General features: G+C 37.2%; 1 protein-coding gene across 6 annotated transcripts in view; it reads left to right on the forward strand.

Moving 5' to 3' along the window:
- The window catches only part of LOC113117238 (disks large-associated protein 2-like), a 98,836-nt gene that overhangs the window by 61,872 nt on the left and 13,307 nt on the right, over window positions 1-23,657 (forward strand). For 2 of the 6 annotated variants that reach the window (XM_026285775.1, XM_026285776.1), the window contains 5 exons: window positions 7,605-7,798; window positions 11,951-12,019; window positions 12,706-12,865; window positions 13,654-13,873; window positions 16,257-19,855. In XM_026285775.1, coding sequence (XP_026141560.1) covers window positions 7,605-7,798; window positions 11,951-12,019; window positions 12,706-12,865; window positions 13,654-13,873; window positions 16,257-18,217 — 2,604 coding nt within the window. In that variant the 3' untranslated portion in view covers window positions 18,218-19,855. Of the gene's footprint in view, window positions 1-7,604; window positions 7,799-11,950; window positions 12,020-12,705; window positions 12,866-13,653; window positions 13,874-16,256; window positions 19,856-22,405; window positions 22,466-23,657 lie in introns of those variants that run through there. The other 4 variants (XM_026285772.1, XM_026285773.1, XM_026285774.1 and 1 more) reach the window with 3 other exon arrangements.

The raw sequence follows: 23,657 nt of genomic DNA on the forward strand, positions 1-23,657 counted from the left end.
TTTTTTTTTTCTTTGTTTCTTTTTTTTCTTTTTGCTTTTTTGCATATCAGTAGACGTGCCGGTATTCGTTAATGCGATATATCACGGTAATGAATATGCACAATATTGTTATTGTGGGCACTTGTAAATACCATGAATAATTATACATTACAAATTATTCCGAATTTGTAATGCATTTTAAGAATACTTTCACCATCAACTGGTCAAAATGCACAACACCGCTGTATGCTGCTTGAAAGAGTGTGCACTCTGATTTAAACAGGCATGTATGAGTCCATGTGAGAGACGTGCGAGTACACGTGAGAGACGTGATGAATGAAAGCACTTTCACTCTCTGACAGCAGATGGCGCTAAACTGAAGAAAATACAATATTACCATAGAAACCCCATAAATAAAGCAGCTGCACTACTTTCTAAAACGTATTAAATAATTTGAATAGCCATTCAGATTTGTGTATTCGCTATGGTGTTCATCACAGCGTCAAATACTTAAATATTTAGACTTAATAGGCTATTCATTTACAAACTTGTAATCTGGACTACTACATGCCTTAGATATTGTTTGAAAGTGTTTTGATTCTTTATTGTTCGTTCACACAGCTTCATTAGTTAACATTAGATACAGTAATTCATTTGTTAACAAACTGCCATTGAAATATTCTTCTGATCATTCATTAATCTTAGGTATTCCAATATTTAATAACACATTGTTAAAATCAAAAGTTGCAACTGTGTTATTTAATGAACTAACATGAACTAAGACTTGTATTTTTTAAATAAAGATTAATAACTTCTGTACCAAATGTAGCTATTGCTCATGGTGAATGTTAATGGTTAATTAATGAGGTCTTATTGTAAAGTGATACCGACTGGTCTTTATAGTTATTTTGCACTTTAATCTGTGTAAAACGTTTAACTTTACAGTATATACTTTTCTGTATTGATTTATTGTATTTAAATATTCAGTTATTTTTGTTATAAGAAAAAAGTTATTAAACCTGTTATACTGTATTATGGCCACTTTTTAAACTAAATTTTAATATCGGTATAATTCCGTATACGGTGATAAAAGCATTAGCAATTAATCGCAACATGAAAATTTGATACCAGCATATCCCTACACAGCAGAGATGAATCAAATTGATCAAAAGTGACAGTAAAGACTTCTTTTTCAAATAAATGTTGTTCTTTTCATCAGAGATTCTGTTCATGTATTTGTCAGAGATTCCTGAAAATTGTATGGTTTCCTTAAATTTTTTTAAACAGCTTTCAACATTGATAACAATAATATGTTACCTGAACAATGAAGCCTGAAGTAATGGCTGCTAAAAATTCTGCTTTGCCATCAGAAGAATAAATAACATTTTCAGATTTACTGAAATAGTTGGTGTTTCCACTGCCGAATCCCTTAACATTGCTGTCGGGTTGTGTTACTGGCAAACTTTTGAAAATCTACTCACAAATTAGATGTATTGCTTGTAAAAAATAAGATGTCATTCCTACTAAAAATGTGCATTCTGAATGGTAATTTGTTTGTATATAAATCGCAGCAGTGCATAATACATCATATCATGAAGAAGATGAATGCTCCTAAGTCCTAACTAACTTGGGACGAAAACAATTGGCTTTATGATGAATGTTGCATGAATAAACAACACAAACAAAAATGTGCATGTATGTACGTATATATGTATGTATTTTAATGTATGTTGATGAGCTCACCAAGCAAATTCCAAGCCACTAGGGCGTTTGGCAATAAATAAATCAATAAACAAACAGGAAAACATTCCATGCTTATGCAGTAGACATTGGTCAGGCTCATCTTTGGTAGCTCCATTGAAGGCATCTTGAGTAAAACAGCTGTATATTTAATGAAGCACAAAAAAACTGAATTTGTTTTTCATGCCTAATGTTTGATAATACTCCTGCATGTAGGCAGAGACATAATCATGTAAAGAAGTGCATTTGCTCATAATATTACGTCTTCAGTGTATTTCCTAAACTCAACTACAAGAGGAGACAGATGATGTGTAATTTAGTATTTTCAGTCCCATCGGTAGCCGCCACATCACATACCATTTACATAAAACTGAACTTCTCTCAACTTCATCTGAATGTCCTTAAGAGCAGCACTGAAAGTCAGGAATGAAGTATTCAAACATTATGACTTTGACATTTCAATAGATGTTGGCAAACATTGCTGGGATTAGTCCACTGCACTGTGAACATCAGAAATATTCACTCCCTGAATGATAAAGGATCATGGGAGTTTTAAATGAACAGACCTCTCCAGCTGAGCCCTGCATTGTCTAACCTCAAACTTTCACACTCTTGCACAGAGTTTACCCTTCTCATTATGATTCCACCTTGCTCTTTCTCTCTGTATTCTTCACCTGCATCTAAAGGCTACTAGAAGAGAAGATTGCATTTTAATAGATTTTCTGATAGGTCAGTGAAGGTGAATCTAATAACCAATTAATACGACTGTTTACAAGCCAAAAGGAGCCAAACAGCAACTCCTTCCACTCTCTCTCTCTCTCTCTCTCTTTCTCTCTATCTTTCTCTCTCTCTCTCTCTCTCTCTCTCTCTCTCTCTCACACACACACACACACACACACACACACACACACACATATGGACACAAAGAGCCCCCGTCTCGACAACAACTCAATAAAATGTGAGAGTCAGACAACTAAAGAGGTCAGACACAGCTGTGTGTGTGTGTGTGTGTGCGTGTGTGTGTGTGTGTGTGTGAAGATGGGTAAGGGAATGCTGGTGACAGCAGATGCTATTTGTGTTGTTGTTTGTCCCCTAAATGAGCTTGAACATGTTTAGACTTTCAGAGGAGATAATCACAGACACTTGTTCAAAAACAAACACGTAAATTAGCTTTAATATTTCATTTGTTTAACTAGCTTATACTGAAAAAAAATGCCATGCATCATTAACATTCAGTGCTTCTCTGAATTAGTTTTTTTCATCACTGTAATATTTTGTGTTTTGTGATTTTAAACAAACTCTGATGAGGAAAGCTTTTTTCATGCTTTGGGGTCGATTTTAAATATTTTAAACATTTTTGAAAGTTTCTTATGTTCACCAACACTGCATTTATTTGATAAAAACAGAAATATTATGAAATAAATGGTTTCTATTTAAACATTTTTTTAATGCATTTTTTTTCAGTGATGGCAAAGCTGAATTGTTTAGAAGTCATTAATCCAGTGTTCATTGTCACATGGTTCTTCAGAATATGCTACTAATTTCAATAAACACTTCTTATCAGTTGCTTATAGAGATATTGAGTTATATAAAAAAGTAAAAAATAAAAATAAAACATCTACTATTTATTTATTTAAATCCTAATGACCTTAAACTTTTACAGAAAAGTAAAAAAAAAAATTATTATGCAATTTACAATACAATTATAATGTGTAATATATTTTATAAATGTGTATATGTATATATCATAGGATTTGAACCTCCAGCTCCTGCACATTCTTCAGTTTTCCAGCATCTTCTGCACATTTGAACCCTTTCCAGCAGTGACTGTATGATTTTGTGATCCATCTTTTCACACTGAGGACAATTGGGGGACTCAAAAATTAACTATTATATAAGCTGAAAACATTACTGATGTTTAAGGCGGCTACACAATAGAGTAGGGATGCCCCCCTTTAGGACTATGTAATTTTTTTCTGTTAAACCAAAGATAAATGTGTTCAGAAAAGTTATCATAGTTTCAGTGACAATGACTCAAATTATAAACAAAGTATGACAAATGTCCACAGTTTTCATGTTATTCGATTCGAAGCACCCCGTGGGTGGGAAAAAATGCCCCCTAGTTGGTTTTCTTTAATCATTTACAGCAAAATCGTTTTTTACTTAAAATGAAAAATAATGTAATCTATAATTATGATTTACAAAATTATAATAACCTATTTGAAACATTTTTATTAGCTGATATGACATCTGGCTGGCTAGCTAACTAGCTACCTGATGCTAACTTGAGGTATTTTGTATATAATATCTAAATATTTTAGAACTAATTAATAATAACGAAGAAACTAACTAATACGAATATATTTGATGGGAAAACAAAGGATTTGATGACCAGACTAACTACAGTAATTGCTCATTGCCCACTGGGGGAGTTTTACACCACAGAATAAGTAAAAAAAAAAAAAAAAAAAAAAAAAAATATAATAATATAAATAACATGTACTCACTATCTAAAGATCCTGCTTTTCTCATATCACATAACTGTGATGTTCTACAAAACAACAAGCTTTAAAAACTTTTTTCCTTTACTGCTGAAAATTAGATAATTTACTGTGAAATACTGTGTAAGCTTCTTGGTGAAAACTTCAACATCACCCCTGTCAACGTAATTCATAGTTACATTTAAAAAATGATCTTGATTTAATCTTGTGGTTATTTTGGGAAAAACAATAGTGGGGCATTTTGTTGCATTCATCATACCAGTGGGGCACAGCCAGCCTTATAATTTCATATGAATTTCATATTTTTTTGCTACTCTCATTGTGTAAAAATAATGATATAGACTACTTTTGTTTAAATTGTATAGCATAATCTTCATCAGTTAATAAGTTTCTACTGTCACACATTATATAGTCATACAGGCCATCCATACAGGGAACTCGAATTTTAGTGATTTATCAAGAGTTTTACACCACAGATTGTGTCTGTCCTCTGGCGTTTTTGGTTAATTAAATGTCTAAAAATATCTAACTCCTCAAGACTTAATTAACCTAAAGACTTCTATGGATTATGTGTGTGTGTGTGTGTGCGCATGTGTGCGTGTGTGTACAAGGGTGTCTGTGACATTTACTCATTTTCATTGACTCCTGGATCAGAATCATTCTTCTTGCAGAATGCTAAAGAGCTACGAGGCTGCTCAAACGTGCCCCTTGTCACCTGGTCAGAGGCTATCTGATAAACAAAAGGTTTTGGTAGAAGAACACAGAATTAATCGAGCTGTTTATATTAAATGTCACGTGCTCGGGTCAGTGTTGGGTGTAACGCGTTACTGTAATTAAATTACTTATCCACTGAAAAAGTAAAGTAAGCGATTACTGCTAATTTTTAGGTAATTTAAGCAATAATCTTCACCTCCAGCAAATCATGACTGATTAAGCTGAACCCAAGAAACAGTTTTCACAAATTTAGTTTAGATTTTTAGAGTTTCTTTTTTATGTTTTTGAGAGGGGGGGAAAAGCCTCTTAAGGCAACATTTATTTTGAAATAAGGCTCCATCATATTTTAAACTATTTTTCATAAATGTAATAATAATACATTACATTTTGTTTATGTGATAGCAAAGCAGAATTTTCAGCAGCTATTAATCCAGTTTTCAATGTCACATGATCTTTCAACGATCATTCTGATTCGCTGATTTGGCGCTCAAGAACATTTAACCAGCAACTGTTGTGCTGCTTAATATTTTTGTGGCTCTTTTTGTGGCTCTGTGACACATCTTTTGGATTCTTTGATGAATAGAAGGTTCAATAGATCACTTTTAGGCTGATTTTGGTTTCATTTAGAAATCTTGAAAGCATCAGTCCCCCTTCACTGTAATCACATGGAAAAGAGCGACCAGCGCAGTTCTTCAAAATCCTCCTTTTGTGTTCCACAGAAGAAGGAATGCCACAGTTCTGTTGTAATGAATTCATCTCTTGGCCTATAAAACTGTTGAGATGTGTTGCTCTGAGAGGAGGTTTTCAGAGTACTGATGTAAAGTAGTGTTCTGAAGGTTATGAGGATGAGGACGGTTGCTAGGTGACAAAATTGCTCTTTATAAGTGTGAATAGAGAATGTGTCATAAATATGTCAGTGTCTTTTTTCTGTCATGTGATCCGTCACTGGGGTATCAGATCTGAGTGAAACGTTGTTCATTCACAAGAAGAGAGACATTAAGCATACAAGATCATGACAACAGCAGTAATATTACTCAGTCACTGCCCACAAGTAAAGATAGTCTGTGATAAGTGTTTTCTGTGAAGATGTTCTTGGGGAAAGTGCCAGGAAGTAAATGCCAGCTGGGATAGGTGATGGATAACAGTCGTGACAATGTCACCGTGTCAGCGGTGTTGGCAATGAATTGTGTTGAGGAGTCTGTTTTAATGAGCATCCAGCCATTTCCTGCATACGCTGTTCTTATTTTCTTGGTCTTGCTGACTGCTTAGTAAACAGACATACCTACTAAGGAAGTTTTTTAACTCTTCACTTAAAGAAAAGCTTTCTTTTTCACTTAGTCAGATCCTAAACCTACTCTTCTAGCACTTTTCAAGAAATCGTTGAAAAAAAAAAGGCCTGAAACTTATTTTCAGTGTTGTGGGATCTCCAACTGCATTTTAAAAGTAGACTGTTAAAGTTTCGAATGGTGTCTTACTCTTAACAGTACGACCAAAAATGACAAAGTATTTACATTTTTTTTTTGGTGTTATCAGGAAAAAATGCGGTAACACTTTAGAATAAGGTTCCATTAGTTAATGTTAGTTAACTACTTTCGTTAACATGAACTAAGCAAGAACAATCCTTCTACAGCATTTATAAGTCTTAGTTCATGTTAATTTCAAGATTTACTAATGCATTATTTAAATCAAAAGTTGTGCTTGTTAACATTAGTTAATGCACTGTGAATTACCATGAACTAACAATGAATAACTGTATTTTCATTAACTAACATTAACGAAGATGAATAAATACAGTAATAAATGTATTATTCATTGTTTGTTCATGTTAATTAATACATAAACTAACATTAACTAATGGAACCTTTCTCTAAAGTGTTACCAAAAATGCCACTGAACACGCCCAAGTGTTCGCCAACCTCAACAGGTACTGTAATAAGCATTACATTCATAAATAAATAATAGCCCACATGAGTAAATGGCTTACAAAATGGCTTCTAGTGGCCACTAGGAACAAATTATGTTTTATGTTAATTGATATAATATATTTACTAAATTAAAATACATATATGTAGGCTTGATGGTTTTTTTTTTTTTGGATAACAGGGTTGAATGAATAAACTTGATAAATGTAGTCAACACTTCTGTTTGTGTAAAAGATATGAACATGGAATGAGGTTGTTTATATGCGGTATAACACTTCATCTATAATAGTTGTGAGCTATTTCATTTTATTATGTAAACTATTTCATAATCATGAAAACTGCAGGAAAAGCTGTCATACATTACAGTTGGTGAGGACATCAGCATGCTAACAATTAGCAGGGAGTTTGATTGACAGGCCATGTGACCAATCATAACACCAAATCTGCCATTCATGTCTGACAAAGAAACCCGACAGGAAAGTAAATTAATGTCAGTGGACTTGAACTTGAAAAATTGTGTTTATTGACATCTTTCCTCAGGTGAAACAAGAAACTTTCTCATGTTAACATACAATTTAGCAGCAGTAACGAAGGAAAGTGGGTCTTTGCGAAGAGTCAGTTCTGTTATTCTTATCCCTCTTTTCAGCATATTTTGTGACAGTACAGTATATATAAAGGCATGTGTGGAAGGTGTGTCTGTGCTGTAATATATACCCATTATATGAGATCACAATTTATGTACATACAGGTCCCCCAGGATGAATGGGGAGGGAGAGATGAGGAGATCCCATGCAGAAGGATGCGGAGCAGCAGTTACGTTAAAGCCATGGGTGATCAGGACAGCGGAGACTCCGACGGCAGCCCTAAAAACTCCCCACAGAAAAGCGTGCGACCTGACGCTCTCGTCAAATCCGTGCTGCAAAGACAACTTTCAGACCAGAGGTAGGATTTTTAATTAGCCAGTGACTGTCATCAGAAGCCGCATCTAATCAGAGGTTGGCGTGATTAATGCACCAAATCAAAAAGTAGAAAACAGGCATGCAATCATTAACCGGTTATTTATCCACAATCACAGAGGCCCAATTTCTGTGACTTTTTGTTGAATATGCAAATTGATTTTGATCTCGTTACAAGCCATCATGAAACATCTGCAGTCACAACACAGATTGTGCATTATAGACTCTCTTGCTATGAAAATGGGATGCCCTGGTTTACCGTTTGAAACTGCCGTTTAACTCTACCGGTAAATTTGAGTAGAAAAAATTGAAGCAATTAAGATGACAAACACACATACTGTATTATCTTACAGACAAGCTGCTGAAAGTGATTGAATACACACCGACTCCTGCCATAACTGAACTTACTGCATCTGCGTCTTCATATCAAAAAGCAATGCTGTTTGTTATAGAAAGTGACCTGTGAGTCAGACATCTACTGTATGACTAAGGCAAGAGCCTTCTACAGTCTGCTGGTCATGTCATGCATTGAATATTGAATGCCTAATGCTAAATATGCCACATAAAAAGGCTTAACATTTAGTAATACCCGCAACAAAGAAGTTGCGTATATTTTGTTTCACTTTTAAAGATGAAACTTTTGTACATTTTCTCCCAGTCTTTGTAAACATTCCAGATATTGTTCCATCTTGAGGCAGCATTGAATTTTGGGATATTCTTGTTACACTGCACCCGCTCTCTCGCACAATACCACCTGGTGCCTTTGTTCTCTCCCAGACGTGAGGATTATTTTCTGCTCTGTATTACAGGGGCTGTACACCATTATGCAAAGCTCTGAAACATGATGTTATAAATTTGGCAAGACTGCCTCTCTCAAAGTACATCTAATGAAAGAGAGTGTAGCACATCAAATGAGCTCTTCCCCGGAGTAGGTGCATGGACCAGTGCATTCACTGCTTATTATGAAAAGGTATATTTATACAGTATTAAGATTGTAAGGCGGCAGGGATTCCACAAGAAGATGCGTCCCATTATCTCTAGCTAGGCCTCCAAAGAAATAATTTTCCCAAAAATCACCCTCAGGCCATCCATTGAAATATTTTTGGAGACTTTTAGCATTAAATCACTTGCTCGACAATGGATCATCTGCAGTGAATGGGTCCTGTCAAAATGAGAGTCCGAACAGCTCATAAAAACATCAAAATAATCTAGTAAATCATCAGTTGATGATAATTTAAACAAATCAATCAAGACGAACATCAATTCATTGTTTCCATCTAAAATACAAGTCCTCAATCTATAATATTGCTTTCTACAGTGAAAAAGTTGTTTAGCCTGAATCAGAATAGAAATATGCACAGATCAAACACCCTAATAACTGAAAACAGTCCAAAACAGTTCTATACAAATATCTCTGTGGATTTTGATGTGAGAGGACAACAGGGGATTTTTTTCAGCGGATGAAGCATTTTTATGGCCTGAGGGTGAAAATCACTTAAATATATTAAAAAAAAAATATATATATATATATTATTACTTTTTTTAACTTTTTCTACTTAACAAAAGTAGATCTCATGCATTATACAGTAGCAAAGCTATTTTTGTTTGTTTGTGCTGTTACTTTAAGAAAGGGTTCAACACATCATTGACTGTCTTTAGGAGTTAATTATTTAACCACATTACAAAAAGTTATTGATAATATATTTGATTTATGTTAAAACATGCTGAAATGCATCTCTACTGAAGAAAATGTTACAATAGCCATATAAACAGCATTTACATTCCTATTATTTTATTTCATTTACTTTTTCTCTTGTCATTTTACACTTTCAAATGTCATTTTAGGGTTTCAAATACAAAGATTGATTTAATCTGGGGGTTTTTTTTCAGAGCTAGCATGTTATTCTCCTTTGGAGAATCAATGTTGTCCATGTCTCAGCAGCCACTCTTGAGATGGTTCTGCACACAATCCAAACCAAATGTTGGGCCATGTTCTGACACTTTTTGTCTATCCAAATTGAGCTATTAAATCTAGAGGAAATGGGTCACCCACCGTTGCCTTCTGTTATGAAAATCAGACTTGAGAAGACAAGCTAAAGATTCAAACAGGCCATCTGATCATCTCCAAACGACATGTGCAGGATGATGTTGTAGGCCAGTAATCTGCCTAAATATGCTCTTGTGGCTCTTCCATCTTGTGTGATGAATGCTTAAACATTTATGCTTGCCCTTCCTGTTTAAAGATTACTGACATGATAGTGATACTGACTGAGATAGATAGATAGGTAACAGTAATCAGAAAGGACACTGATTTTTTTAATTACTAAAAAAAAAAAAAAAAAAAAGGGAAATAAATCTATAACCGTTTCCAAAAATATATGAATTTTGTTAAAAAAACCTTTGCCATCTTAAAATTCTGCATTATGTAGTGGTAAAAAATGTAGCCTTACTTTTGGAACAGAGATCGATGTTACATTTTGTGCTAAGGAGAGAACAGCAGTACTTTCTGAACAGTGCGGACTTGGCAGGGCAGGGGGCGTTGTGATGCAGTGACAACATATCAAAGCATGGTAAGCTTTTAGAGTGCATGCAGGCTGATCACTCAAGACAGCCTCATTTATCTCTGCATGGCCCAGGCCCACTGATGGAAATCCTCTGAGAATATACAGTGAGAAGAAGACTGCAAAAGGGTGCTGACGACACACAGCCAGCAGCAGCTCCACAGAATGATGAGATACGCTGACCTTCAGAGGGGCTCATCACCAATCAGGGCTATTAAAGATCATCAGTTCAGTACAGCACTGCATAGTGCAGTAGTGTGGACCACCCACACATTTTAATGGCACCAGGACAGGAGTGCAAGCCACTCATAACTGCTTAGAGTTCTTTGTGATCTCTTCGTATATTGGTAATGTGCTTAGATTTTAACAACCTGCTGAGGATATTGAGAAAAAGTCATTTAATTGCCTTCTTTGTGTTCTTTGTGTTGGCAAATTAATGCACCAAAAAGCCACATTTTTCCTCACTATTTTGAAAAGATTTCAACTTAATACATGATACAGCTCTAATGAAGCTCCCTGCAGTGATGAGCTTACACATGCTGAACATCTGCCCTCTGCAGGCTCTGAATGTATTGTAGTTACAGCATGAGGCAGAGCCTTAAATCTTCCCCGCAGCAGCAGAGAAGGATGCACACCGTGCAAACCGAGGGAGACACATTGACTGTATTGATTTTTAGAGCTCAGTGCTCAAGAATCACCAACAGCAGCATCAAATCTGTCCCTGTTTCCTGAAGAGTCTCGTCACACTCTGCGACTTCATCACCAAACCCTCCAATCATGTTTTCTTCCTAAGATCTCAGATTAGAACAAGCCTTGGTTTTTTTGTCTGTTGGCTCTTCTGCAACGATATAGAAACGATAGCTGAATGGTAATTCTTTGAGCTGTGCCTGGGTGGTCTGTTTCTTACTTGCCCAGCAGAATCTTAGAGCAGAAAAGTGTTCAGGAATGTGTTTGTGTGCACATTTCTGCAGATCTCAAGAGGCTTGTGTTGAGAGAGAGTGGGAGAAAGTGTGATTATATTCCTAGAGGGGACTAGCTGCAGTGTGAATTCTCTAGGAAAGATTATCCAACTAATCCCAAACTACAATAGACATGACCAGAGTTTGAAACTGTGTAACTAACTTTTTAATCAGACATTCTTTCCAACATAGCTGCACCTGTAATTAATGCACCTGTATTAAAAGATGTTAAATGCATATTAATATTGAGAATATTTTTTTAATGTATAAAAATTTTCGAATGAGTAAAATTTGTGTTATGTGATATTATTATTAGACATAATAAGTCAGTTGCATACATTATGTGTAACATGCTTTATTCACTTATTTTATAGAGGATTTTATTTCTATAGAAGAAGAAGAGCTTAGAGACAGTCTTTTATTTAGTTTATTTTTAGTTTCATTTGATAAGTGTGTATATTGTTCTTAAAGTTTGTAAAAAATTAATTAGCAGTTTTTGGCTTTACACATGAATTCATTACAGATTCATTACAGATGTGATTTAACTCATGTGTTAACAAATGAAAGTTTTTCAATCATTCTCTTGATCCTAAAAGATTATCTAATTTCTGTTCACAGCTCGTACCGTTTGGACAAGTCAAGCCGGGACATGGTCAAATACCTCACCAATATCACTGCAGATTTAAGGTGAATACGATACAGACAATACACCTTTAGACTTTGTTGCATGAATAGAAAGTAAAAGACATCTAATTCTCATAATCTCCTAGTCACTCCCCTTGTTATAATATTCAGAATCTAATAGCTCTTCAAGCATCATTTTGAAGAATGACTTGTTAAACTGCATTATTATTTTTCTTTCTCTGATACTTTCCATTCTTTCCTCCCTCTTTCTTTTTTGTGGAGTCCTGTGTTGTATTTCTTGGATGTATTGAATGCACAAGCACAGTGGCTCGTTAAGTAGCCTCTAATTTGAACCGTGCTTCATTTTCCCGAATTGATTGGATGCTTTAGCACAACCAATCGAACTGCCATTTTTAGGTTGCATTGATAAATCTAGAGAAAGAGTAAGAGAGTAGGGCTGTGAAGGAAATGAATACATGATTTAAAAAATGATACAGTTTTTACTTCATAACTCACAATTCTGAGAAAAAAAGTCTGAATTAGGAGATGTAAACTAGCAATTGTGTAAAAAGTCATAATTGTGATATAAATAGTCACAATTACCTTTTTTTAAAAAATAAAACATTATTCAGTGGCGGAAACTAACTTCCATTTATAGATACATAGATAATATACATATATGTCTTTCTTCTCTCTTATTACCTTTCCTTCCCTTCATTGTTGTCTTCACTGCATTTTTTACTACATAGTCAAAGCTACCATCTTCATACCTCTAGGGAAATCCATCCCAGCATCACACTGGAACCATCTCCCAACTACAACTCGCCGAAGTTCCGCTCCAGGAACCAGAGCTACATGAGAGCGGTCAGCACCCTGAGCCAGGCCAGCTGCGTCAGCCAGGTCAGCCAGGTGAGAGTCACATCTGCCCGGCTTCTCAAAGCTCAAGGTAATCCAGGGTTTTTTGGCATCACAGCGCCAAAAACCACAACACATACAGAGGATTTAAGGCCCATTTTGCCATTTATATATAATGTGGTTGTGTTTGTCTGTTTTTAAATTGTCTGATTTATCAGCCTCTAACATCTAAATCTCTCTCTTAAAGTGAAGTAATAAAGGTTTTATTGATTTGGCTTGAGGTCTTACAGCATGGATTTCATTTTCCATACCCCCATTTTGCACATGCACCCCTTCTCGCTTTCTAAGCGGCATCAGTGGCTTGCTGTGGTCATTAGAGGATAATTCCCTCTCAATGGAACACGATGGCAATCTCGGATTTTAGAGATTGCTAAATGGGAATCTGATGGGTAATAAGAATCCTATCAGACAAGTTCAGCTTGACTAGACAGATATCGCTTTATCACAGAGATGCTCATCTCAGATTTTTCGAAGCGATTTAAGAAGGTATTGCTAAGGAATGGGAAGGATTCGACGAAAGCATTTCATTTCCTCAGACTCGTGCAGGAAGACTTGGTGTTTGATCCGCAGAGATTCTGCCGTGACCATGACGTGATTTTTATCTCGTGTACAATCCTGTGTAGATAAGATTAGACTGCACACTGGGACCGAGGGAGAAATATAGGCCAAACAGCAAATAAACCCCAGAAAATAGAAGAAAGCAGAGTGAGGAATAAAGAAGGGAGTTTGGTTGGAAGAAACATGCTGTGATATATATTGTCTTGGTTTTTCTGGTTCTGCAGGTGAGCGAGACCGAGGTTAATGGCCAGTTTGAGTCGGTGTGTGAATCCGTGTTCAGCGAGGTAGAGTCTCAGGCCATGGATGCTTTGGACCTGCCGGGCTGCTTTAGAACCCGCAGCCACAGTTACCTACGAGCCATCCAAGCCGGATTCTCACAGGACGATGACTGCGTCCCCTCCATGACATCGTCCACTGTCACCTCCACCATCAGGTCCACCACAGGTAAGTGGGCTTTCCTTGTCAATAACCATGCACACCTGTGTCTGGTCTCAGCTTGTGTTTGTCTCAGAATAGAAGTTGCAGAAGGATTCCAGAGAACTTTCTTACTGTTTTCATTAGAACTGACTTATGTTTGCCTCCAAGCCTAAATTAAGCACAGGTGTCCATGCCAAATAAACTAGAGAATATATATTTCCTACCAGCCATGAAACAGTTTTTTGGAAATTTGCATTACTCAGAATGTCTCTTGGCTGGGAGGTGGTGAAGAAAAAAAGATTATTTGGCTATTTACAGTTTACCTTGCACATCCTATTGAAGTTAATAGCCAACTGGCAATCAATTCCATTTTACTTCCTTGTCAAAACAAATTTTTACTCTCTTTTGGTGCAAATATTCATTTAATGCTACAATATCCTCATGGGATACGCATAGTTTGATTCTAATCCTCAAGGCTTTAGTGCATAACTAAGTCAGTTTTGTGAACTTTTAAATGATGAATATGCAATTTAAAAAACAAAATGCCAGAACGCTTAGTTTAGTGTTTAAGATTTGCATGACTTAATTGTTGAAAGCGTAGATGCTGAATCCTCTGGAAGAGTTAAAGATTCAAGGATTTGTAAATTAAATTCAGATGAGAGGCAAAGCTGTTCATCAAGATGATTATTTTGAATGAATGCATTGTATTATGTGTAGCATGGCATGCTTGCATGTGAACTGCTTACAGTCGAGTGATTGATTTGTGTACGGCTTCATAACCCAGGTAAGTGCTGGTGTGCCTCAGAGCATAAGAATATGAACCCTATTGAATTCAATCCCCAAATTTTGTGGCAAACAATAACATGGTGAAAAGTGACAAATCCATTTTTTTTTAAATATTGTATCCAAATTAAGATATGACCTTTTTATTCTTCCACTGTGTGTTTTGTCTCTCAAGATTTTCAATTTGGATCTCTACCTTGTCCTATTTTCTGCCTCAGTTGACTCTTGGCTAACAGACAGGGAGGGGGTGAAAAGCAATGATGGAGACATGAGGTGGTGTGTATTGCGATCCCAAAATGTTTCTCAGTCAGATGATTGTCACTCTGTGGGCTTTCTGTTTCTCACTCTTCCACATCTCCTAGTCTCAATCTCTCTCTCTCTCCCTCTCTCTTTTTCTTCTGGGCGTGAAGCTGGTTTTAAACGTATCAGTTTTGAGTTCTCTCTCCCACAGGGTCCGCAACTGAAGCCGTGCGTGAGCATTTTGAGTTTTCAGACTGTTTAAGGGTCAGTGGTGAAACAGGCCACTTAAATAAATGTAATTAAGAACATCAGAGTCCAGTCTCTGGACACGTGTGAATCAAGGCCAAATATCGGGAGTTAGACAGACAAAGATAGAGAGTAAATATGCTCTGGCATTTTTTGCACTGCCTTCTCACTGAAATATGCTTGCAGAATAACGAGCAATATTGGCTTTCTCACAAAGGGAGTCTCTTTAAAAACACTTGATTTTGAGCTTGATATGCCTAAATCCATTATAGTAAGTCCCATATATTGTGCAACAGTGACTGGGCAAAGAATATTTCAAAGAATCACTGATCATAATAACTGCATGTGTTAAACTTTTGCTAAAGTAATGAGCTAATTTTTTGTTTGTGTGTCGAGGTATCGGTTGAACTGATTCCCCCAGTAAAGACCTGGTCAGTGATGGGTCAAAATGGACCGCTCATGTTCAATAGGGTTCATACCTGCTTTGCTGAGACACATACACACTCAAAAAAGAGACTGAAAGCTTTTGCTCGCAATTGCCTCCTTTCAAGGCACAAAGCACAGACCTGCTCTGTCAGAGGGACCTGATAATGCTCTATGAGATGCCGTTGTTATTATACCCTGCAGGTGTCCTCAGGCTTCAGTTCCCTGTTTTGTGCTTTGAGAGATGAATATATGCAAATAAAGGATGGAGTGAGAAGGCAGAGTAATAACAGAGAAAAAAAAAGCTGTGAGTCAAAATGGGATCTTTTTGCTTGTGTGATCACAATAACTCAAAATAACTAGCTCCCATCACCTAAAGCACAGGGAGCCAAGATTGCGTTTGTTGCATCCTGAGCAAAACTCAAAACAATTTGTAAGATTTTACAAAGCCCTTTGCGTGTAGGTACTACTCTGAATGTCTTCCCCTTAAATAATTTATCCCTATATTCCTTCAATGAATTATTAATGTTTTCATCTGACCTGTGTGATAACATAGTTCACACACAAAAAAGATTTAACTCTGATCTGGCCTAAAACTTATTTTGGCTCACACATGTTTGGTTGAACTCGAAATTGAGCCTGCAAACAGCACAAATCCCCAGCTGGCCTCACCACTGGGCACATTATATACACTCGCATTTTTATATTTTTCTTCCAGAGGGAAATGATGTGCTGGAAGGCACTGGTTTGCTTAATGAGGACAATTTTCCCAGCGAGGGGCCAGACTTAACCTCCATGGCCCGTAGGAATGCGGGGCTCCGTGGGAGAAGAGATGAATCCAGCACCCTTTATGATGATAGCTCACCTACCACGACTCCCTCGTTACCCCCGCTGAAAACGAACGCGCCCATCAGGCCACGGCCTGTTCAGTCAAGTGTCCAGGAGACAGCGGATCTGGCCCTGGCCATCAGCCAGCAGTGGAGGGAGGATGTGTCAGCCATGCGTAAAGAGTTAGCTGAGCTCAGGAAGGATCTGTGCACAGAGCTCAGAGCTTTTAACAGGAACTTTTCCACCTTTACACAACATTACAGCACCTGGTCACCGAACTGGGTGAGGGAAACCCAGACAGCTGCTCCTCAGGTGTCGGTCAGCACGCAGGCAGGAAGCAAGACCCTGGTGCGGCAGAACACAGCGGACGCAGCGGTTAACTGCCCCTCCCCGGTTGATCCCAATGTTTTATCCATGTCTTCCTCAGAACCCACAGATAAAAATGTCCTACAGGTCTCGGCCTCCTCACCATTTTTTCAAACTGACCCCAATTCGGAATTAGCAGACATTGATGATCCTACTTTTGCAAATCTTACCCCTCCAGATCCTGTTGATGTGGCATCACTTTGTTGGCCTGATCTAGATTCAGACTCCATGACTCCTCCAGATCCACCAGAACCAGTGCCAGAGGTGGAACCGTATTGCTTTACGAAGTCATCCACTCCTGAGCATGTGGAATCAGTTGTTTTAGACTTCACTAATGTAGAGCTAGTGAACCTGGCCAGTTTGCAGTGGCCTAAACTGGATCCAGATGATACTGGCTCTCCCCCCCTAGAACCTCTTGATCGTCTCTCTCAAGAATCTCTGGAACAACTTGGTACATATACACCGGACCATGGTAGCATGACTACACAGGAACAGTCGGTTCTAGAATCCATGCAGCCCTTGTTGCTGAGTCATACAGACGAAGAACCTTTGGACTTCACATCACTAGAAATGGACTCCTTTGTTCTGAGTCCAGTGACCCCGGATTCTATGAATCTTCAAGACTTAAAGTGGCCAAGTTTAGAATCTCTTGAGCTCAATGTTTCTGGCTCTCAAAGCCCATGTGCTGTAGATCTAGCCCTGCCAAACCCTCCCACCCCAGAATCTGTGTATGAGTGTTCCTTCGAAGCCACAGTACAAGAACCACCCCTTCCAGAACTACTGGACACTATTTATCTTCAACCAGCCACTCCTGAGCCTGAATCCCGAACAGAATCTGACATATCAAACCCAGCAAGCCCTGAACCTAATTTTCCTACTTGTCAAAAGCCAGCTGCACATGAACTAGACACTCAGGCTCTTGTTTTATGGTCAAAAAGGGAAACATTCATGGGATGTGCAGAAGAAGGTAGTGCTATGAATGTCCCAGAGTTCTACTCTGAAGAAGATAATGGGCAGAATGTAGGTTCTTCTGCACCCATTATAAATTTCCCAATCCAGCCAGACACTGTGGACTCATCTCCCCTGGAGTCTGAGACTCTCTTCTCTGCCATTCTGTGCTCAGTTGAGTCAGATACCTTCGATCCTGAAGTTACTAGCATAGATGAACCAATGTTACAGGAGCTGAACCCACCTGGACTTGCTACCATAGACCCAGCGAATGTGCATCCCTTCAATCTATCCCTGTTGGAGCTCCAGTCAGCTTTAGATGTATCTAAAAGTGAAACAAGTGATAATGGGTCACCAAAGGGAACAGCAGCCATTAGCAGCCCTTCTCATTCACTATCCGGGAGGGATTTCCTGTGGATTCGGTGGCAGCGGAAAGCACGCAGACGGCAGCCGATGTCACGGAGTGCCAGTATGGAAATTTACCACAAGAAATACTCAAACAATTCAGAGATGTCCTATATGTCACTCTCACTCTGAGTTCTCCGAAAAGTGCATGATGCTACACGGGGTGTGCAATAGATAATCATATGTAATATTTACAGGCGGAATACAAGACTGTTAGGTTATGTAGCAAGATGTTTACAGGTTTGTGTCTCTCCATGGTGTGTGCGTGATTATATGAGAGAGAATGAGAAGTAGAGAGTGGGAAAGGGGGTAAGAGATTGTTACATTTGAGGCATGGATGAGGTTATGAGAGAGGTTGTAGCTAAAAGGAGTCTGATGACATCTGATGACAGCAATGGCACTGCATTAGTGTACTTCAGACATTCAGCACCTATTTACACTGCAAAACTGGTGAGTCACCTTGAACTCCACTCCTCTCTAGGGACACTCTCTGGCTTAAGAGAGACTCAAATGTATTTTAGTAAATACTGCGACTCTTTTTAGGCAGAGAACTAAGACTTCCAGTCAAGACATTCTCTCTAATGAACTTTAGAAACTACCGAGTAAACTGTAAAATAAATCTCTGTACGAACTGGTCTCGGATCAACCAGAAATGTGTACTTTGGTCATGCTCTCTGAGAGTGGGTGGTAGGAAGAAACCTGTTTCAGATGGAACAAGTCAGACTATGAACTGGAGGTTGACCAAAGACTACCTGAAACAACTGCATATCGCCTGGATACATTGTATGGATTTTGATCATCTTTTTTCTCTGAGTGTAATGTAATGGTTGTTTCCCTGGTGTGAATGATGGAATCCTGTATTCCATTTGACTCAATGTCTACAGAGCCAAAGTCTCACTGTAAAAAGTGGAGGAAAATTTAGTACTGTGAAAATTCAAAGACACAACGGCTATGTTACAATACTCTGTGAAGTGACTGCTGTTTCTTTTTCTCCTTTTTTGCTCAAATCTTATTCAGATCTGTTGGGATATGGGATGAAAATATTGAATGTGATATTTTTCTGGGTATATTCATATATGGAAATATATCAGATATTAATATTAAATGGATATTTTTAGAGATGACTTAAATAGAAGAAATTTGGTTATAGAGGTTTGAAGCAATGAGCACTGAGCATGTGGGTCATTTTGAAGCTTGTTTAAACATGGCACATAGATCTTCTGGCCACAAAATTGCAGTAGTTTAGGAATTAAAACCGGTGGTGGAAACTTGGACATTGAGGTGTCTGGCCACTATTTGTACAGTTAACGTAACCTATTAAACAAGATCGATCATTTACACTTAAAAATCCATACTTATCTTGCAAATCCACACATATTATTATAAATGACATACAAGATACTGTTGATATAATCCTTAATGGCCACATATAATATATTCGCCACTGAATCCCTATATTATTGTACATGTATAGACTATTGTATACTGTGATTTTGATTACTGTGTTTTTTCCTGCAAAAATTCATGTTACACGCACAACTCTCATTAACCACTATGAGAGCTCCCCATCTTTAAAATGAGATGCCAGTTAATTTGTGTTAGGTGGGTTACTGAAGTTATTTGATGTAAACTCAGCAGTCTGTATGTATTATTATCCACATTGTACATAATTGTACATACTATACCAAATATCAGGGTACTAAAGAAAACACTCTGGCTATCTCTAAAAGTTGATGATTTGTGACCCTGGACCACAAAACCAGTCTTAAGTGTAAATTCGAAATTGAGATTTATATATAATCTGATAGTTGAATAAATAAGCTTTCCATTGACGTATGTTTTATCAAGATCGGACAATATTTGGCTGGAATCTCATGGGGCAAAAAAATCGAAATACTGAGAAAATCGCTGTTGAAATTGTCCAAATTAATTCTTAGCAATGCATATTACTAATCAAAAAATTATGTTTTGATATATTTACAGTAGGAAATTTACAAAATATCTTCACGTAACATGATCTTTACTTTATATACTAATGATTTTTTACATAAAAGAAAAATTTATAATTTTGACCCATACAATGTTTTTTTGGCTATTGTTAAAAATATAACCCAGCGTTTTGTGGTCCTGGGACAAATTCGGTATGTATGGAGAAATGCAGTGCCATAGCCTTGTATCTGACAAACAGAGAAAATGTTGAAATCAGATACATTAATGACATTTTAATTGTTGTCTACAGTTTACATCTAATTGGTATGACAGAGTCATACTAAAAATAAAGTAGTTCCTTAAGTAGTTAATGTAGTTGACAATTGCAAGTTTACATTATTATTAGCAGTGAATGTATTTTTTATCAAGTGGTTGTAGCTAATGTATCTAATTATAATTAGATATGTGTTCTTGTCTATTTATTTTAAACCTGGAATTTCAGAACACACTTTTTGTTTTTTTGTTTTTTTAGTCAGCCGACCAACTGACAGACACTTAACAGTGAGTTTTGAGAACAGTGCAAACATTGGTTAGTTTTAAAAGCTTTTAAAGACTTTAAATGTGTTTCCCCTAGAAATGAAACCTGGCAACGTATCTTTAATCTGTAAATATCTAGTTTTAGGATGGAAATCTTGGCTAATTCCCAGTTCGCATGCCTCTACTACTGTATGTATAGTCATAAAATGGTCTTATTGCAGCATTAGAGAGCCATTACAACCAATGACCATGATATTCTCATGTAGCTCCAAAGGCTGTGGAATTCATTGACCTAAAAAGCACAGACTGATGTATATTTTGAACATTCCCTTGAAATAGTATGCATTGTTGACATACTGTTTTCACTTAGTGTGATTTGAGGAACCCTTATCTCACGTGACTAGCATGCGTATTGGGATTTAGCCATTGCTAACAGGTCTTCCTTTATTCATAACAGAGCTCTCAGGCCTTATTTTACAGCATTGTCCACACATTGCCCTCTGCTGTGCTGGAGAGCTATTTATTGAGTAATAAAAGTGGGTTTTACATGTATATCTAGAGCAGACCCACAGGTGCTTAAAGTGCAGGACAAAACTAACTGTAGCAAAACAAAGAAACACATTAGATTCTCACTGGTCCCACCCCCACTATAATGAGTCATTGCTAATCATTTCAGTGAGCAGGAGATACCTGACAGAGCCTTATGGGTCATGTAAAAGTGTAGTAAAAGCAGTGTTTCTCTGGGCGGAGGGGTTTCCTGGAACTGTATATTTCCATTGGCTGCTTGTACATTGTGTGCCTTGTCTGGCTCATGAATGTGGGCGTTTAACCACCAAGCCTCAATATTGTTTTGTTTCACTGTGATTTTCTTTTCTTTTTTTCTTAATGGCTTCAGAATGGAAGCACTTTGACTATAAGATTTCAAATATTAGCCACAGAGATCTAAAGCCTGAAAAATAATGTGAAAATAAGCCTCTTTATCTCTGTTATCTTCACTTCCGTCAGCTGATTGTTGATTTTTCTGAGAGCATCTTAAATGTCTGCAATCATGATGAACTGTAACTTAAGTGAATGTTATTAATTTCATTAAATAATAAAATAAGTTGTTTTACATCAGCATTTCAACTGTTGTAGAGCATTGTATGGTGGTCTCTGAACCAGGAGTGTTTGTAAGCACTTTGTTCTAAGCTACAATACCTTTCTCTTCTCATTTCTCTTCACACACACAAGTACGCATCCTTTTGTTTTCTATGTACTGGTGAGCTGCATATAATCTGCTATAATAATTTCCTATAATAATATAAATTTCCTTTTGTAGGCCCCTACAGGTAGATCAAATTCATAGCTGAGCAAATTGCCAGAAGCAGTAACACTTGGGATGTCTTTGCAAATAATCAAGTGTGACATTACATAGAAGCACAATCTGATCAGAAGGTTCTGCGAAGCAGCACGGACCTAATGTGTAGTTTTCAAGAGATTGCAGCGTGCAGTTTTGGCATTAGCTTTTTGAATTTCAAAGTCAGTGATTTAGTTCAGGTTGAAGTGACTTTTCTTTTTTTTTTTATACTGTTTTAGTGTTTTTTTTTCTTCTTCTGTGGTACTGAATGTGGTCTCTTAAATACACAGTGGAAGAATAATTATGTTTTTAGTTTGTTTAAAAGCATGATCACTTTTCATCCGGTGTTTCTATACTTATTTTATTTTGGAACTGTAAACTTGTGACTACTTGTACCCAAACCCATAATGCAAAATTTAACTTTAGTGTATCTGTACTGAACTCAGAATGACGTGTGGTGGTGTGTGTGTGTGTGTGTGGTCTGGCTTCAAAACGTTTATGCGTATGCTTGCTTATAGGAATTCAGTTCCATCTCCCTTCTTCAGGCAGTGTGGACCGTCCTTCCCAGCAACCACCAGGTAAATTATAGCTTTAATTCATGTTCCAGTACCTGCATTAAAATAATCAAATACCGTATGTTCCTTCATAACTAGTCATTAATGCCTGTTTCATGGTATTTGGTTTTATTTCTGAGCACCACCTCTTAGCAGAATGTTTCTTCAGGTGACAGTGTATTGAAATGTGCTGACAGACCCTTCTACGCCTCTCTGACACTTCTTAGACCCTTTCACCTCTACCGCCTCCTTACAGATCTTAACAGATGAAATGGAAACCTCAGCAAAACTATGTTCTTTCTCCTTTTCTTCTCTTCCTCAGTATTTTTTGTAACTGTCTGCAACACAGCACCACTGAATTTAAGATAATATTCTGGTATTGTAAACTAACACTTACTATAAAAGTTAATTAATTCAACTAAACCACTTACTGTAATGTTTATTTTATTCGCAAAGCACAAAACGTACAAAAATGTAAGACAAAGATTAGAATGAAGATAAAATAGAGTGCCTTAGTTGGTTCCAGAAGCAGTTTTACCCATTCAATTTTAAAGTCTTCTGAAGTCCTTTAGTTATGAGCCATGAACTAAACCAACCAACTACAAGGTGTATCACAACATTGCAAACTTTGATTTAAAGAAAAAATGAAAATTTGAAAATCAGACAGAAAGACTGACTACTTAACTATGCGCTTTATTGGCTTAATTTGAACATTGGATAAATGCAAAATGAGTGCAGCCAACTTAAAACAAAGCATCATGATAGACTTTAACACTATTCTTTTGCACCCTGTAAGCACTAGTATGTCCTCTTGTTTAGTCATTGTGATGCACTCTCACAAAGTCTCTCCCCCTTCCTCACTTCTCTCTTCGCAATGATGAAAGCATGGTGTCATCACTTTCAGCTCATTTGATAAAACAGGCAGCACAGAGAGAGCTATGAGGCCCTGTTTCATTATTTGTTTGGCTATAACATCTATTTTTGTACCAGTGCTGAATCACTCTGCTCACTCCTTCTCCTCCTCTCTCGGTCATTCTTGGCTCTTCAATCTCTCTCTCTCTCTTTCTCTGTTACGATCCATCTTTCTCTTTTAATCTCTCCTTATCTCTCTTTCGTTCCATCAGTCTTTCTGATTCAGTTGTTCACATGACCTTTCGGTGAGGTTTTAAAGCTAGCAGATGTGGTTTAGAAAGGTTCAACTTAAGACATACAGTGG

This window comes from Carassius auratus, chromosome 17, assembly GCF_003368295.1.
Source record: "Carassius auratus strain Wakin chromosome 17, ASM336829v1, whole genome shotgun sequence".
Taxonomy (NCBI): domain Eukaryota; kingdom Metazoa; phylum Chordata; class Actinopteri; order Cypriniformes; family Cyprinidae; genus Carassius; species Carassius auratus.